This window comes from Momordica charantia (genome assembly GCF_013281855.1).
Source record: "Momordica charantia cultivar OHB3-1 chromosome 6 unlocalized genomic scaffold, Mcharantia_2.0 BLBB01000006.1, whole genome shotgun sequence".
Classification (NCBI taxonomy): Eukaryota; Viridiplantae; Streptophyta; class Magnoliopsida; order Cucurbitales; family Cucurbitaceae; genus Momordica; species Momordica charantia.
Window position 1 is genome coordinate 1,530,659 of NW_028275164.1, and position 16,356 is coordinate 1,547,014.

The following is a 16,356-nucleotide window of genomic DNA, read 5'->3' on the forward strand; positions in this document are numbered from 1 at the left end:
CATACTATACTTTTCTTGGTTGATTCTGTGTGGGAACGTTCTTGAAAGACCTAACACCAAAAAAAAAAAGAAAGAAAAAAAAAACGATGGCATAAATGTTTGCGTGTTGGATTATGAAGGGGAAATGTGTTTCGAGAAAGAACCAGCATAAATGGGTATTTACGAAAATAACCCAAATATATTCCTTTTGACCGTGGGCCGTCATCGGCCCAGCCCAAATAAAACCTTAACATCTGAGCCCATCAAAAAAGCAAAAGAAAAACTGAATTTAGAAAAAGAACGGGATTAAATCTCAATCGTCGAGAAGGACGCATAATAGCCGTCAGATCTAGGGCATCGGGGTCGTCTTGGTGTTTTTATCTTCTCCTCCCGGGATCAGTAAACTTCTCTGCTGCAGCCTCGTCCACCAGGAAGGGCACGAAGAGCCAGAAAGAGAGGAGAATCGTCCAACATGGTTCAGCGACTAACTTATCGCAAGCGCCATAGCTATGCCACCAAGTCTAACCAGCACCGCGTCGTCAAAACGCCTGGTAACTCTCTCGTTCCGCTCGATTCTGTGTCTGTTTATTGCTGGAATTACATAACTGCTTGATTTTGATCCGTCCCGTCATACATTCCTTCTACATTTGATATTGGCGATGACCTTTTCTTGGAGCTTCAATGTCAAATGATATCTTTTCGTTGGTTTTCTTCTGTTCTGTATTTATTCTTCCTTTCATCTTCTTCCCTTCTGTTTAAAGGCGGGAAGCTTGTGTACCAGACTACCAAGAAGAGGGCAAGTGGACCAAAATGTCCGGTCACCGGCAAAAGAATTCAAGGGGTATGTCTTTGATCTCAGTTCCCTGCTCTTTTTTCTTCTTTACTATTTTTAGTCTTTTCCCCTGTCGAGTTTGGATATTTTGAGTTGTTGATGCTTGTTGTAGCTCTCTTAGCCTCGCACTCCAACTGCTGATTTATGATGGTTATATTATCTTTATCACGTACGTGTTTGCCGTTAGTGTATGGATCAATGCTAATTGCTAAATGTAGCACTTGTAGTAAATTACCTCTTTTTCTTTCTTTCGTGTGCTCTTTCGAGCTTACCTTGGAGACGAGGGAAGGGAAAAAATAAATGTTGCAGATAACTTCCTTTAGTTGGGTGCTCCTTTTTGGTCCATCATCAGTATTCAAATTTGTACATGTTTGGAACTTTTGGTTCATTGTGATTGTTACTCTAGCAGTTACTGGATATTATAGAGAGCCCAGTACTTTTCTTTTTCCTCTCTTCCTTCGGAATAACTACGTTGACATTGACTGATTTCTGATCTTCTCATTTGGAAAAGTCACACTCCGGCTAATTCCTGCTGACATTATTAGAATGCAAGTTAAATTTAATGTTGACATTTTTTGATGGACTGATCAATTGGATTCTGTTGTTTCCCAGTCTCCCAAGTAATCGTTACGTTGTTATCTAACATAATCAACTACTGACCAAAAACTATCTATAATTCATATATACATTTCCATAGTTTCTAGTCTGATAGTATTACTTCATCTTTAAATGGTGTGAAAACTCATTTAAGCTACAAAATTAAGTCAGTTTTCTGGCCGATATTAGAATCTTGAATGCATATGCAGTTATAGGAGCCCTCGGTTATGGACTTGTTTAGTCATGAGAGATGGCAAAGACAACTGCATCCTTGTGATCCTGCACGCTGCAAAACATATTATTTTGCTTTAAATGTTAAGATAGTAACATCAAATACCATTCTGTTCAGCTTGCATGCTATAATCAGTTTTAAAGCTCTAGATTCTTGTTTTCTGGTTGTTTGTCTCCTTAGCAAAATTTGTATGTATGGCTTTCTATGAATGTCTTTGTGAAAAGAATGATTTCATTTCCTTAGCAGTTTCCACACATGAGCATGTTTGTCTTTAACTTCACTACTTGCATTCTTTTTACACAGATAGATTCCTGCGTATTCATTTGTGCATCATTACATACATTCTTTGTACACTAGTAGACACATCGCATCATATCGTTGATGCATTTATGTATTCATATGTATCCATGTATGTTTGTCTACCTACGTTTTGGTGTAATTCTTCAAGGCCATTGACCTTCTTTTGAATTCCATGATAGACTTTTGAATTCAAGTGTTTATTAAGAGGGCTGGTGATAAACCATGAATCTATATGACCATGTTGCTTAAGTGTTAAACCATGTAAATTTGTTACCTCTACAGATTCCTCACTTGAGGCCAGCTGAATATAAGAGGTCTAGACTACCCAGGAACCGAAGGACTGTAAATCGTGCATATGGTGGCGTATTATCTGGAGGTGCTGTTAGAGAGAGGTTAGCTTCCCATTATCTTTTCTCATTACTCAATATTCATCTGTTCGTTGTGTATTCATCACAAGGTATTTCCTTAATCCTTCCTTCATGGGGTACAGAATCATTCGGGCCTTTCTGGTTGAAGAGCAAAAGATTGTGAAGAAGGTATTGAAGATCCAGAAGGCGAAGGAGAAGTTGGCATCAAAAAGCTAAATTGTGTTTGTTATTTTTAGAGAATGGAAGAAATTTTGACTTTGTGACTTGATGCTGAATTTTAGCGATTATTATTTAAAGTTTGGTTTGGAAGGAATGAGATTTTAGTCCCCGAATTTCACCCTTAATTGACATGGGATACCTCTATGGAATATTTGCAATTTTTTTATTAGTTTCTTAATGGCATTTCATCATCCAAATTCTCCCAGCGGTCTTGCATGTACTCTAAATTTAGGGTTATTATGGCTTAGGTTTAATTTCCAGTTTTTTAGTGTTTTTATCACGATTTTTTTGTTTTTAATTCTTTTTTTTTCCCCTACAATGAAAAGTGATAATATAATCGTTCTTTTTTGTGATAAATAGAAATGTGTTGGATAATACTTTCGTTCCTTGTTACTTTTCAAAATAATAATTTTAGTAATTAGTAGCGGGTTTGATAAAACCATATGATTTGTTTGAGTCCTTTTTTAGTATAAGATGAAAATTTGAATTTATGATATCTTTGTTTTTGAGTACCAAGTGTGAGGGGATTGAATTCACTTTTTTAGTTGAAGATGTATATCAATTATCGTTGAGTTATGTTCGTTTTGCATATATGTCTAACCTAGTTGGGTTATACTGAGACTATTTATTTAAATTTTTTTAATTTTGTATTCTAGCTTTCAACTTTACAAGAGATTTTCGATGATTTAAATGTTAAGCTTAACCATTGTGTGTCTGTTGGCATTTGAACTTCATTTTTTATTGTATGGTTTTTCATGTTCATTATTTAATATTTATAGGGTGAAAATAATAAGTTTATTTAATCCAGTTCCAAAATAAAGTCCATTGACAACTTCTAAAATCTTTCTTTCCTGTTTCTTCATTGAAGTTGTACTCATTTATGGTGGCAAAAATGTGGTGCTCATTTTCATGTTTGAACCTTGAGCTATTAGATAAAACTTACAAAAAAATGTTGGTTCCTTTCTACTATTTTGATTCTAACTATTGCAATTTACATGGATTAAAAACAATCTAAATTAAAACTATTTAATAACACAACAAAACATAACAAATTTGACTTTTAGTGATTATAGGTAAAACATGTTTGTAGTTTGCTGTCTTAGTCCATAAACATGACACCATGTCTACTCAATCTCTTCTAAGTTGAAGTTTTCAATCTTACGGCAGAGTTTGTATTTAATTTGATTAAAATCAGTTCCAATCTTAATTGAATGAATACTCCATGTATTACAATCACAAGTGTTTAAAATTAAAAATATAAACCTATCTCAATTGCATGCATATATTCTCTAACAAATTGTCATGAGTTTGAATTTCTATCGGCACATACTACTCCAAGTGTAACTAGTCTATTCATTTTTTTCTTTTGACGGATAAATAGTACATTCATTAAAATAATTAATTTGATTAATTGAGGTGTAAAAAAAAATTCATAATTAGTAATGGAGTGGGGTCGATATTGAGCAATTGACCAGGCATTTTACTAACCTCTTTATCAAGGTTGAAGTTTTGAATTTTTTACCCTTTATTGAAGAAGGAAAAAAAGAAAAGGGGGGCATGAAATGAAGTATATCTTTCTGGCTTTGATGTTATATGTCATTTTGATTTTGATTTCGTACATGTAACTCACAAATCCCAATTTATTTAAAGTTTCCATGAAGAACTCCAAATTGGAAGTATTTCAAGAAAGGTACAAATCCAAAAATATTATAACTACAATCTTAGATAACAACTTTGATTTACTCGAATAGGTTAAAAAATAGATAATGTTAGACTAATAATATATTGTCTACTTTTAGAACTAAACTAGTTTAGTTTATTATTACTATTACAAAAATTCGACCTATTTGTTCAAACTTTGTTATTTTAAACATTCTACGATACCTGACATGAACAAAATCCAACATTAGTTTTTAATCCAAGATCAATAAATTTATGTTTAAATACATCATTTTCGGTTTTGTATATTTACCAGTTACACAATTTTCTCTTTTTTGTAACGTTAAATCACTTGAAAGCTTAAAACTCTCGACTATATTTTTTCTATATTTTCTAAAAATTCCTCCTTATTTGTCCATATAGGGAGTAACACATAAGAATAATTAAGTGACTTGAGGTGGTAGAAACAACCTGCACGAGTTTATGAACGCTAAAAATTTTATGATTTTATACTAATTACCCAACTGATAAATCATCACCAAAATCCGAAAATTCTAAATTGACAACTTAGAGTATATTGTGTTAATTTGGAGAATAAAACTTAAGGAAAATAAGAAAGAGCATTTCATTAAATACTTGCTCATAGAATCAAGATTGATATATTATTACAATTAATAAACAATTTTAAGGACCGTTTGGTTTTAATTTGGACCTTAAATTTGTTGTATGTCCAATTAATTAATTAGTGTTGTAGAAACCGAATGAAAAGTCTTTGATTTTGGTTTTTTTTTTTAAATGAATAATTCGTGGGAACCATCAACTTTCTCCGCTCAATAATAAATACAAAAAAGAAAAAACCCTTGATTTTGGATGGTGAAGTGAGTTATACTGGCTTGGCCCATGCCAAATTGCAAGTGCTACATATAATATAAATAGATAAATAAATAAATGTATATAGCTTTATCATAATATATTTAATATTTGACCTTATCATAAACAACATGGCGCAGCCCACTACTAGTTAATGCCCACAAATCCATTCACCTCACATTATTCACATCAATCATATCATATTAGCACTCCATTTGAGTCATTATAACTAATAAATATTTATTTTGTTATGTAACATATGTTTATTGCTATGATTCTGATATATATATATATATATATTATTTTTTTACTTTGCGCAAGTTATTTATCTTCTATAATATACATTTGAATTTTATTCAATTTATATCAAAGTATATATAATTGATTTTAGATATATGTATCTATTATATTTGATCTTAGAAATAAAAAATTATATGATCACCCCGTAAGAATGTCGTTTGGATATATTTCTTTTTCGTTTAATGATAATATGTAGATTGAAAATTCAAATATTTAAATTTAGAAAATATTTGATTCTTTAACGGTGAGGATCAAATCTTGTTCTTACTGCCATTGAAAAATTGACAATTCATTGATTTTTATAAAAAATTTATATTTTTCTCTTAATTATCAAATATTTAAGGATGGTAAAGACTTTATCCGAACGGCCGAGAAATGAAGTATTTTTCTTTAAACTTATCGAAATGAAATATGATTTTTGAAAAGTATGGGTCGGAGGTTTTGTAATGTCGTCAAAAGTATATACGACATGAGAGATTTTGAGTCGGCCACGTCCCACGTAGGAATCCGATATGTCGCTTTCAATGAAGGGAAACTAGTCTATGCAGTATCATTTTCTGACATTCAATTGCGGGCGGCCCCCACTGTTTTACCCAATCACATGCAGCCACCTGTCACCTCATAAACACAGTGTAGTACGATGGAATCATATGTAGCCACGTGTATGAAGATGATGCCAAATTCATACAAGAATATCTAATGTTAATTGAAAGTTGAAACTGAACAGAAATATATATCTCTAAAAAAATTTAACACAAAAATTCATATTTCAATGTTAAATCTAAATTTGAAACGTTAAGTTGATAAATTAGAACGTGTAGTATAAATTTTACTTTTATATATATATTCTAATTTATTGCCACCAAATTACTAAAAATATGTAATTACCACCAAATACTATGGTAACTTATTTGAGTATTCTATCTTTAAAAATTGAAACTAAAATTGATAAATGAATTTCTTCAAAGAAAAAAAAAATGAATGTTGTTTATTTGTCTTGGTTTATGCTGTTTTCTCGAGAAATCCTTTGTTGAGATTTTTGAAATTTTTTCAGTCTTTTTTATTCATAGTAGTTAAAATGGTAAAAGACATGATACATATAGAGTTTACTTCATGTATATTAATTAATTGAAAATATGAATTCTATACCTATTATTTTGGTTCAAAAATCTTCTTTTTTAACTAAAAAACTGGTGGAGTTAAAATTCAAACCTCTTTAGAGAAACTTTGGTGTGATTCTTCCCTACATAAATTATATAATTTGAGCAACTTCCAAATTCAAATGTCAAATTTGATAAAAAAAATGTAATAGGCGTGAATTCATTAGTGGTAATTAAAGTTATATTTTATAAAAGCTACGATCAACTTTCTTTTTTTTTTTTTAGGGAAAATAACACATCCAACCTAACTTTCTTCCAAATTTTATCAAGAATTTTCATAAATTCTTGGTTACTATGATAAAAGGACAAATCCTTATACTTTCATATAGTCGTTTCATGAATGTAATTATAAGTTTTTTCTAAAAAAATAATTTCTATGTGAAAACGAAAACGATCAAAATCTTATCGCGCAATTGTTTTTTTAGTTTTGACAACTTCACTAAATCTAAAAGGGCATGGTACATGTGCTGCGACATGTCGTCAAGCTTATAGGAAAAAAATATAAAAAAAGAAAGAAAAAAAAAACCCGAAGTTGCAGAGAAACAACCTAAGCTAAGCCGACAAGGACAGTTGACATTTTGATAGCATAGATTCACACGCTCGCTTTGGCTTTATTAAAGGAAAATAAATAAATTAATTAAAAAGAAAAAAACAACAGTGAAACAGCTTGGTTTCACTCGGTATCTTATATCTTCCCCATACCGTTATACCCACACCCATATCCACATTCAAGACATGTCATCATAACAACACGTTCAAAATCACCATCAATTCCAGCCCATTTTGACTGCTTTTGATTATTTTAATTTTTTCAATTTTTATCTACCAATTATTATGAAGCTGCAAAGTATGTTATTATCGATCTACCATATTGAGAAATAATTAGAAACGATCATCCTCATGTGTTTGGGGGAAAGAATACTCTGGACACGTGGAGGACAGCCATTGGTGCTCCAGGGTGACCCATGAGTCATACCCCAGCTCGGACCGCCGAGATCACCACTACTAGCATTGACAGATACTAAGTATGAGGGCCGAGGTGAACTTGGCCGAGGTCCAACCTACTGGGAAGCTCGGTGGGGGCCGATGTGAGCTACTGTCAGCGGCGTGATTATCGGGTGTAACCGTCAGTCCTGAGATTACCGGGTGTAACCGACGGTCCCGAGATTACCGGGTGTAACCGTCGCGAGATTAGTGGGACTACCACCCATAAGTAGAGGACTTCACTCCACGATCAGGTACGATGATTTCTGACCTCGAACTAAACTGGGAATTCGACCTATACTGACTTGATCGCCGGAGTGCTCACCTTTTCGTGCAGGTCCGCCCAAGTATTCAGATCGGTCCGGAGGCCGAGTTCGAGCTGCAATCTGAAATACACTGTTGTGCATATCCTTGCATAAACATCATGTAACCTTTCAACGAAACCTCAAAAATGTGTAGTGACCAACCTATTAAACTCAACCAAAGTATAGTACAAAATAGCTTTGTAAACATGTAACAAACTTATGGAACAACCTATCAGACCGATGACATAGGACCTACCAACCTATCCCTATAAACACAGAGACTCATTTCCGTCCATACAGGTAGAAGTACCACTTATTTGATTCCTCGTTCTGAGAACAAGCATAGATATCAAATTCTTTACTAATTTGGATGTCGAAGTGTTTGATCTCTGCGTGCATATCTTACCTCGGAAAATACCTTGGACACGTGCTCTTCAGAATTAAGTATATATAAAGAAAGGTAAAATTTTGAATTTATACCATTGAGAGGAGTTTGTACAAGTCAGCAAAAATAGTGTCAATCATTGTCTATATATAGAGTATGGGAACAATACAAAACTATTATTGCATAGTGCAGGAGCAAGATATCCATAAGCCGACACCCAACTTGGAAAACTCATTCGCAGAGATCAGAGAGAATGGGGAGACCACCATGGTGCGAGAAAATTGGGGTGAAGAAAGGCCCTTGGACTCCCGAGGAAGACATCATCTTGGTTTCTTACATTCAACAAAATGGCCCTGGAAATTGGAGATCAGTTCCTTCCAACACAGGTACCACCTATACCCGGCCAGATTATAATTTCATTTCATTTCCAGCTGATCGATCATCATATATGGTGATGGGAAAGTATATATTAACACAAATTAAAATTCTTTATTATAAGGTTTGCTTAGATGTAGCAAGAGTTGCAGATTGCGATGGACCAATTACCTACGCCCCGGAATCAAACGAGGCCAATTCACTCATCATGAGGACAACATGATCATTCATCTCCAAGCCCTCTTAGGCAACCGGTACATAAATTTCATTCAATTTCTTCAGTTTTTCGTTATAATAAATAATGCTTAATTAAACGTGAAAAGAACAGATGGGCAGCCATAGCCTCGTATCTGCCACAGAGAACGGACAACGATATAAAGAATTACTGGAACACCCACTTGAAAAAGAAGGTAAAAAACCTTCAAAATGGGAATTTCTGCAAGGGCCGGTGGGAGAGAAGGCTTCAAACCGACATTCAAACTGCCAAACAAGAATTGAGGGAAGCTCTATCACTATCACTCATCGACAAACAAAATCAAGTTACCCACCAATCCAATAATAACCCTAAATTAGGCCATCATGAACAACAACTTTTTTCTTACTCATCATCCTACGCATCAAGTGCCGAAAACATTGCCCGATTGCTCAAAAACTGGACCAGAAACAAAAACAACAACAATTCTCCCGACATCAACTCAACAACAACAACCCAGAATAATTATTGTAACTTGTCGGTGGAGGAAAATTCACTCACTTTGCTGGAGAAATGGCTGTTCGACGATGCCGCCGCCGCCGCCGCGCCTCAAAATCATCATCAAGATTTTCTCAACTTCTCCTTACAAGCTGATCATACTCCATCAACCATTGTTTAGCTTTATTTTTATCCCCATTTCCAAACTGATCGTCGTTTGCTTTTTGCTTTTGATAGTAATTAATTAATTAGTGGAATTCAGAAAGTGTAAATTAATGAACCAAAATCATGATATCAATTATCAACTATCTGTTTCTATTTAAATTACAATAAGTGTTTTGTTTCAATTGGATCGATGAACTCATTTAATTTTTATTTAGTTTCAACAAGAAAAATATTTCTTTTTCCACAGCAGGTTAAAACTTTATGAAATGAGATCAATCATATATTATGGATTAAATACCTTTTACATTCTTTGAGGTTAAAAAGATTCAATTCTAAATGGGAAAATTACTGTTAAGTTTTTTTTTTCCATCCAAAAGGCATTATTACAATGAAAATAATTGTGCTTATGGATCAATCCATTTCCTTAATCAAAATATGTATACGATTTCGTTTGCACTTCTTGTCATTCCAATGTAGCCACTTTCTTTCGTGAATTAATTACTTTGGTCAAATCGACATGAAGAAAACAAAAGGGTTGTCGTGTCTTTTAACTATGTTGTGTTAATCATGTGTCTTTCAGTCGGTGGTCGGATCAAGTTTTATTCAGAAGATATAAAGTTTAAGATTTTTCTTTTTTGTTATAAGAATTAGTGGATCATATTTCATAAAATATGGATTTCACAACGACTACCAAGTATTTTAAGTTTGTGGATGAAACATACTAGTCATTATTATTAATATTTCATGAGTTAAGAATAACATAATTAAATTAAGGAAAAAACTATCTATTTTAGTTGTCATTTTCAACATTTTGGTGCTTAGAACTTATTGCTACAATACAAAAATGAAGAACTCATTTTTTAATTGAAAAACGTCACATGATTTAGAATGATTAAAAACATTAAGATTAATCTAAATGTAATGATATTCTAACGTGCTAACATGCATGTGTACCGTCTAAAAAAGATTATATACTTGGTCGACCCTTGTAAATTAGACTGGAAAGATTTTGGAATTTGATTATAAAAGGATAAAATGGACCACACTAAACTTACCTAAATCGATAGATGAATAAATAGTAAGAAAAAAAAATTTGGAGAAAATTCCTTTCAAAAGTGGGCGTGAGGGGGGACAATTTACAATGAATTGATATATAGGGGACTATATATTAAAGAAAAACACAATACCGAAGAAAGATATCGAAAAGAGGAAAAAAAAGAAAAGGCTAGTGATGTTTTCAGTGTCCATCGGTTCGCCTAACGATATTAATTATTGTGCGGATACAATTTTAATCTCGAATTGCTTATCTACCTATCTCCAACTAAAAAAATTTGAGTTCGAATCCATTATTTTATGTTGTATTAAAAAAATAAAAATATAATATAATGAAAACAACTGTACACATGGTGTGTTTCTGCATAATCATCCATACATTATTGTACATTTCCAGAAGAATTACAGCCTTGTATGTTATTTAATTTTTATTTACATTGATGATAGTCCATTGAAAGAGACTTGATGAATACATAAAATATGACTTTTTTTGTTACTATTGATGTTGGAATTCAACCTCTTGGGATCTCGCCAAATTCGTACCATTTGTTTAGGCATATCTCTAAGATTTAGCTTACCCTCGTAATTATAGAGATCGAACACTAATCCTTTAGGGTTTACATAGTCGAATCCTATTCCCTTGAGAATTTACGTAAGTTGAATCCTTATGCATTCAGGAAATCTTAAACGAAGTAAGCTTCATATTGTATTAAGAGTCGAGGCCAAGTCGACTCGGACCGAGCTTGCACGGGGTCGAGGTGCATTGGAGAGGTTCTTGGCCACTGGGCCGAGAACCCCTCGACGCTGACTCCAGGCCGGTTATGGCCGGCCATGTCGTTGGGCCCGACCCTCCTATCTCTTTTTGGGTCCGCTCATTCTTCGACTCTCTTTCCTCGTTTCGATTGTTTAGTCTGATCTCTATTTTTTTGGTATAACAGTTACTATAATATGAAGGGAGCTAAATAAATTTAATGAAAGGAGGGAGAGTTGGAAAATTCATTATATCTTTGATCTATTTATTTCTTTAATTTCTAAGGTGGGAAAATGGAAAGAAGAAGGTGACGGTTGATTTTGTTGTTGGTGAATTACCTATGAACAATGGAATAATAATAAACTCAATCCAACAATAATGTAATAGAATCAAAAAGGCAAATTGAGATACTCAACGAAATTAATTAAGTATTATATTAAGAAAACGACTAGAATCTGAAGGCTTAGAAAAAAACACACTGGACAAAAATCAATTGATGGGTAAGTTGTTGAAGCAGCCAACATTTATATTATCAAGAGCATTCAGCTGAAAATGAGGACTAAAATTAATTGTTTTTAACAAAATGGTGACTGAATTAATCATCTGTCTAAAAATTATAAGTTACACATAAAGGGAATCAGATCTTTATGATAGGATTATATATTATAATTAAGTTGATATAGACTTATTATGTGATAAATTACTGAATGGTTGGTTGGTCGGTCTAAAGTTTTAATATTTGAAGTTGTTGCCGATCTGAATATGGTTAATTTAACTAGTAGTTGAGAAACTATGTTTTTTAAGATGTTAAAAAATTAAATCAAGAAAAAAGACATTGCCCACGAAGTCAATAAATTATGGGGGATCTACTCAAAATAAATAAATAAATAAATAATTATGGGGGAAATTAGAGGCGCCTGCACCAAGAGAATAAGAACTATTAATCGGGTTAGGATTTGAAAAAAAATGAAATAATTGTGTAACAAATTTTTTTTGTTGCAAAACAATGAGGGTAAGAAATAAACTTAAAATATTATTTTGGACTCTGTATTTTTGTTTTAATTTATTTTAATCTTATATTTTTCAATATTTTGACTTATTTTAGTTCTTGTATTTTTAAAGAGTGACCATTTTGGTTTATTAATTTTATTTTTTATCTCATTTTTTCTATTAGAATATTTTAACATGGCGCTACACTCATTATATTTATTGAAATGCAACTATGATTTTATATTAAATAGTTTATATTAGGGGTAGAATATGTGTAAAAAGTTTGAAAATATGGATGAAAATAGTCACTTTTTAATAGTACATAGACCAAAACGAACATTTTGAAAGTATAAAGGCCAAAATGAACCAAAGTTGAAAATACAAAGACTAGAATAGTATTTTAACCGATAAATAATAAGAATCAAGAGTTTATTTATTTTCTTCACTATTTTACAAAAGCCAGTCCACACATTACTCAATTTTTTTTAGTACAATTAAATATAAGGTGTGTGAATGTTAATCTCTGACCTCAAGGAAAGAAGTAGATGTCAAATTGACTACTTAAGTTTGATGGAAAAAAAACTCCTATTTCTACCCATGAATAAGTAGAAAAATAACTGAATTTTTTTAAAAAAAAACAGCAAAATAAGAAGACACAATGTGGAAAACTCCGTAGAAAAACCACGGACCACTAAGAAAAATCTACTATATGTAAAAAATTATTACAATCACACGGATTTCTCTTCCTAACCCCAATTACACGATAAATATGTTGACATAAGAAGGAACGTATTTACTAGTTATATCGTCTCTAATTGCGTGAATTTCAAGACATTCTTTGAACCAATCATACGTTTTATTAAGGTAGATAAACCAAGGGGATCCCCTCTGAGAACCGTATATGAGAATTTCGAAACACTCTCTTAAAGCAAATATTACTCCATTAACTAACCCTAATATAACATATTTAAATCATTTCCATAGGGATTAATAAAACTTAAAAGGTCACAAGGCTCATAGCACATGGAGCACACATCCTATCCTTTCTATATCTTTTCAATGCAGAACAATTGCCCTTCTAATATTTCCAACATTCAACTAAATTTTCAATTAAGAACAAATTTTTTTTGCTAATTTTTATGTATACAAACATTATCTTAAGTTGAGAGAATCCAATGAAGGCATCAATTTTTACCATTTTTTAACTTAAAAAAAAAAAAGCTTATATATGTTAAAAAAATTTGTAGGTACAAACCTACATCAAAAGTATATTATCTTTTATCTCTTGTATTAAAAGAACTATATTATTTTGGATTAATTTATATTAAAAAAAAAAGAACCTTTTAAACCGAAATGAAAAATTGAAAGGTAATAGTTTTGAGGTGTATATACGTTTTTTATTTTTTTATTTTGAAATAGATATCTCAAAAGTATAATATACAGAAAAAATCATTTTCAAAGGGGAGCTAATAAATTAATCAAGTGGATGAATAGAGATAGATATGAAACTCACGTTTGTTTGAGACTCTATCAATCAGTTCAATAAAAGTTGGTGGGGGCAGCCCCAGATTTGAATTTGGGTTTGGGACCATCCAATTAAATCCTTTCCTACAAGAATTTCGAGGCCTACCTTTGACCTTTCTAAATATTTTCTTTATGTATTTAATCCTTGAAATTTTATATATAGTAAATCCATATTATCTACTCCCCATTTATCAGGGCCTATGACATGAGTTAATTAATTTACCAAGCCTGCTTTAATTTTAATAGTTGGTGAGTCGCATAAACAACAAAATTATGACTAAACTCAAAAGTATTTTATTTAATTTTTTTAGTTCGGAGAAAAAAAGAGATCAAAATTGTATGGATTTGGTGGGACTAAGGAGGAGCTAATTCCACCGGTAATGTTCCTGTCCATGCAAACAAACAAGCTGTCAATTTAGCTTTATAATAAATGTGTCATTTAATTAAAATAATTATTTTCCAATTACACCAAATATATATGTGTAAGCTAGACAATAGCATGTGCTATCCTAAGACCCATCCCTTTCTCTCCACACATCTAGATTAAATCATCTTAATTACAAATTAATTACCAATAGCTCGAAACGTTTTACTTTTTGGTCCCTTTTAGACTTTCTTCCTTTTAAATTTGATATTAATTTATTTATCATTACATCTTTATTTTCCCCTATCTGTCGCAATATTCATCCACGACTATCTGGGCCGGATACAAAGGGCCAGAACTTGAATGGGCCACACTGTGATACCAATTGGAGCGCGGCCCAGGGTTATTATTATAATAAAAAATACAGTCCACGTCACAACGAAATGCCACGTGTTACTTTTTAATGCAAAGTCAGTTGCAGGAAGAAAAGAGTTGGCAAGTGGGCAGGCAATAATCAAATCACTTGTTAATTCAGTCATTTCGATATCTAGTATGGACACGTGGCAGAAATGTAGCCATGTAGGTCAACTCTCTTTTGTAGTATAGGTGTGAGATGACATGCTAAAAGTATCCAATATCCAATGGGGCCTTCCCATTGGCCATTTCCCCCAAAAATTAAAAGGAAAAAAGATAAAAGGATAATGGGACCTTCCACGTAGGAAAACGAAAGCAAAGTGCCTTTTCGCTTATTATATATAACATTTTTTTTGGTGCAATTTGATGATATAAAGCTTAGTAGGATCCTACTCCTAATCTTCATCAGTTCTGGATTATAACATACGTGGGTTGAAGATTCAAACTTATTTAATCGAAGATATATGTTTTAATCGGTTGAATTGTTCTCAAACTTTTAAGTATTATTTACCATTAAACTAACACCACGATTATACAGATTTAGGCATTCTAACCTCCAAAATCCTAGTGCATTAAACAAACACCTTGGGAATGTGTGATATGGGGAGGAGAAAAAAGGTATTAAAGGTGGTTGTGGAAGGTAGTAGTGGACGAATTCAGTTAATACTATTGAGTGGGGGAAGGGGGGTGGGAGTGGGCCTGAGATGGGCCCAAAAAAAAAAGAGGAGAGATAGAGAGAGGGGTGGGTGTATGGTCCTCTCAATGATGAGAAGGGAAAAAAAGGTAAATGGATGAGATGTTGTAATGAGTAAAGATGGGGAACAATGGGCCCAAAGAGAGGCCCATTTTGGCAACTCTGAAATTGTCGGATAGCTGTAGGTGATACAAGACAGGCTTGTAAGTGCTGGCATTTGGATTGATTGATGGGCCATTGGGCCTTCCATTTCTACTAGCGACAACTTTTACCAACTCCTTTTTCTTTCGCGTCTATAGGATTGAAGGACTGATCTCTCATCTCAATAATTGTTGAAAAAATTATAGGAACATTGATTAAATATCGAAGATTTGAGTTCTATCAAGTTTGAGTGGTAATACTCTAAATGAAAATAGTATAAGCATATTTAGAAGTTAATATTTTTGTGTTGTGCCGTGGGATTTAAGAATGATTAGATAGATGTAGTCTAATTTGTTAAAATACTTAATTTATAATTTATTCTGCTTCATTTAATTATTCTTTTCATGGAGAAAAGTGACACTTTCGATTTATTTTCTTCTCTTACAAAAGCAGGGTGATATTTTTTTCTTCTTGTCGTAGATTTTTAGCAAAGGGGAAGAAGGTTAAAACAATAAAGGAATAGAGGTACGACATAAGAGAGAGGGGGAATTAATTACCAAATGAATCCAAGACTTTCCTATTTTGTAATTTCAACTTTCCCATTTTAAGCAATTTCGTGACAACTATATCTTTTCATGTATGACCCTTGTCAAGAATTTACAATATCTAAAAAGAAAATAATAAATTTAAACATGAATAAATAGATTAATTCAATCTTTCTCTTAAAAAAAAAGAATGAACTGTTAAAGTGACTCTTTCTTTTCTTCAAGATTATATTAGTTCTGTTTTAATAATTTAGGATTTAAGCTCTCTTTAGGGCTAGTTTAGCTAATATATATATATATATATAAATATATATTATTATCCCTACTTATTATTATTATTTTAAATAATATTTTAATTTTGAGTTAAATATATATTTTTTTTTCTTTTCAGAAAAGGGTATCATTTTAATTGAGACATACAAGAGAGAGGAGGATTCGCAGAAAGCGCTCCAATTAAAA

The 16,356-nt window shown here is 32.3% G+C and overlaps 2 protein-coding genes across 2 annotated transcripts; both read left to right on the forward strand.

Annotated features, from left to right (window-relative positions):
• The first annotated feature begins 368 nt into the window (after positions 1 to 368).
• LOC111007389 (large ribosomal subunit protein eL34) lies at positions 369 to 2,696 on the forward strand. Its single transcript, XM_022279740.2, has 4 exons — positions 369 to 530; positions 741 to 820; positions 2,223 to 2,332; positions 2,431 to 2,696. The coding sequence occupies exons 1-4, from the start codon at positions 452 to 454 to the stop codon at positions 2,522 to 2,524; spliced, it is 363 nt and encodes a 120-aa protein (XP_022135432.1). The 5' UTR covers positions 369 to 451; the 3' UTR covers positions 2,525 to 2,696.
• Positions 2,697 to 8,357: 5,661 nt separating this feature from the next.
• LOC111007390 (myb-related protein 306) lies at positions 8,358 to 9,603 on the forward strand. Its single transcript, XM_022279741.2, has 3 exons — positions 8,358 to 8,576; positions 8,690 to 8,819; positions 8,894 to 9,603. The coding sequence occupies exons 1-3, from the start codon at positions 8,444 to 8,446 to the stop codon at positions 9,435 to 9,437; spliced, it is 807 nt and encodes a 268-aa protein (XP_022135433.1). The 5' UTR covers positions 8,358 to 8,443; the 3' UTR covers positions 9,438 to 9,603.
• The last annotated feature ends 6,753 nt before the right edge of the window (positions 9,604 to 16,356 follow it).

Excerpts from the sequence above, each read along its gene's own strand:
- LOC111007389 (XM_022279740.2), top strand. The coding sequence starts at position 452 with ATGGTTCAGCGACTAACTTATCGCAAGCGCCATAGCTATGCCACCAAG. Across the intron at positions 821-2,222 it reads CCGGCAAAAGAATTCAAGGG|ATTCCTCACTTGAGGCCAGC; the intron begins GTATGTCTTTGA and ends TTACCTCTACAG. Across the intron at positions 2,333-2,430 it reads GGAGGTGCTGTTAGAGAGAG|AATCATTCGGGCCTTTCTGG; the intron begins GTTAGCTTCCCA and ends CATGGGGTACAG.
- LOC111007390 (XM_022279741.2), top strand. The coding sequence starts at position 8,444 with ATGGGGAGACCACCATGGTGCGAGAAAATTGGGGTGAAGAAAGGCCCT. Across the intron at positions 8,577-8,689 it reads ATCAGTTCCTTCCAACACAG|GTTTGCTTAGATGTAGCAAG; the intron begins GTACCACCTATA and ends CTTTATTATAAG. Across the intron at positions 8,820-8,893 it reads CAAGCCCTCTTAGGCAACCG|ATGGGCAGCCATAGCCTCGT; the intron begins GTACATAAATTT and ends TGAAAAGAACAG.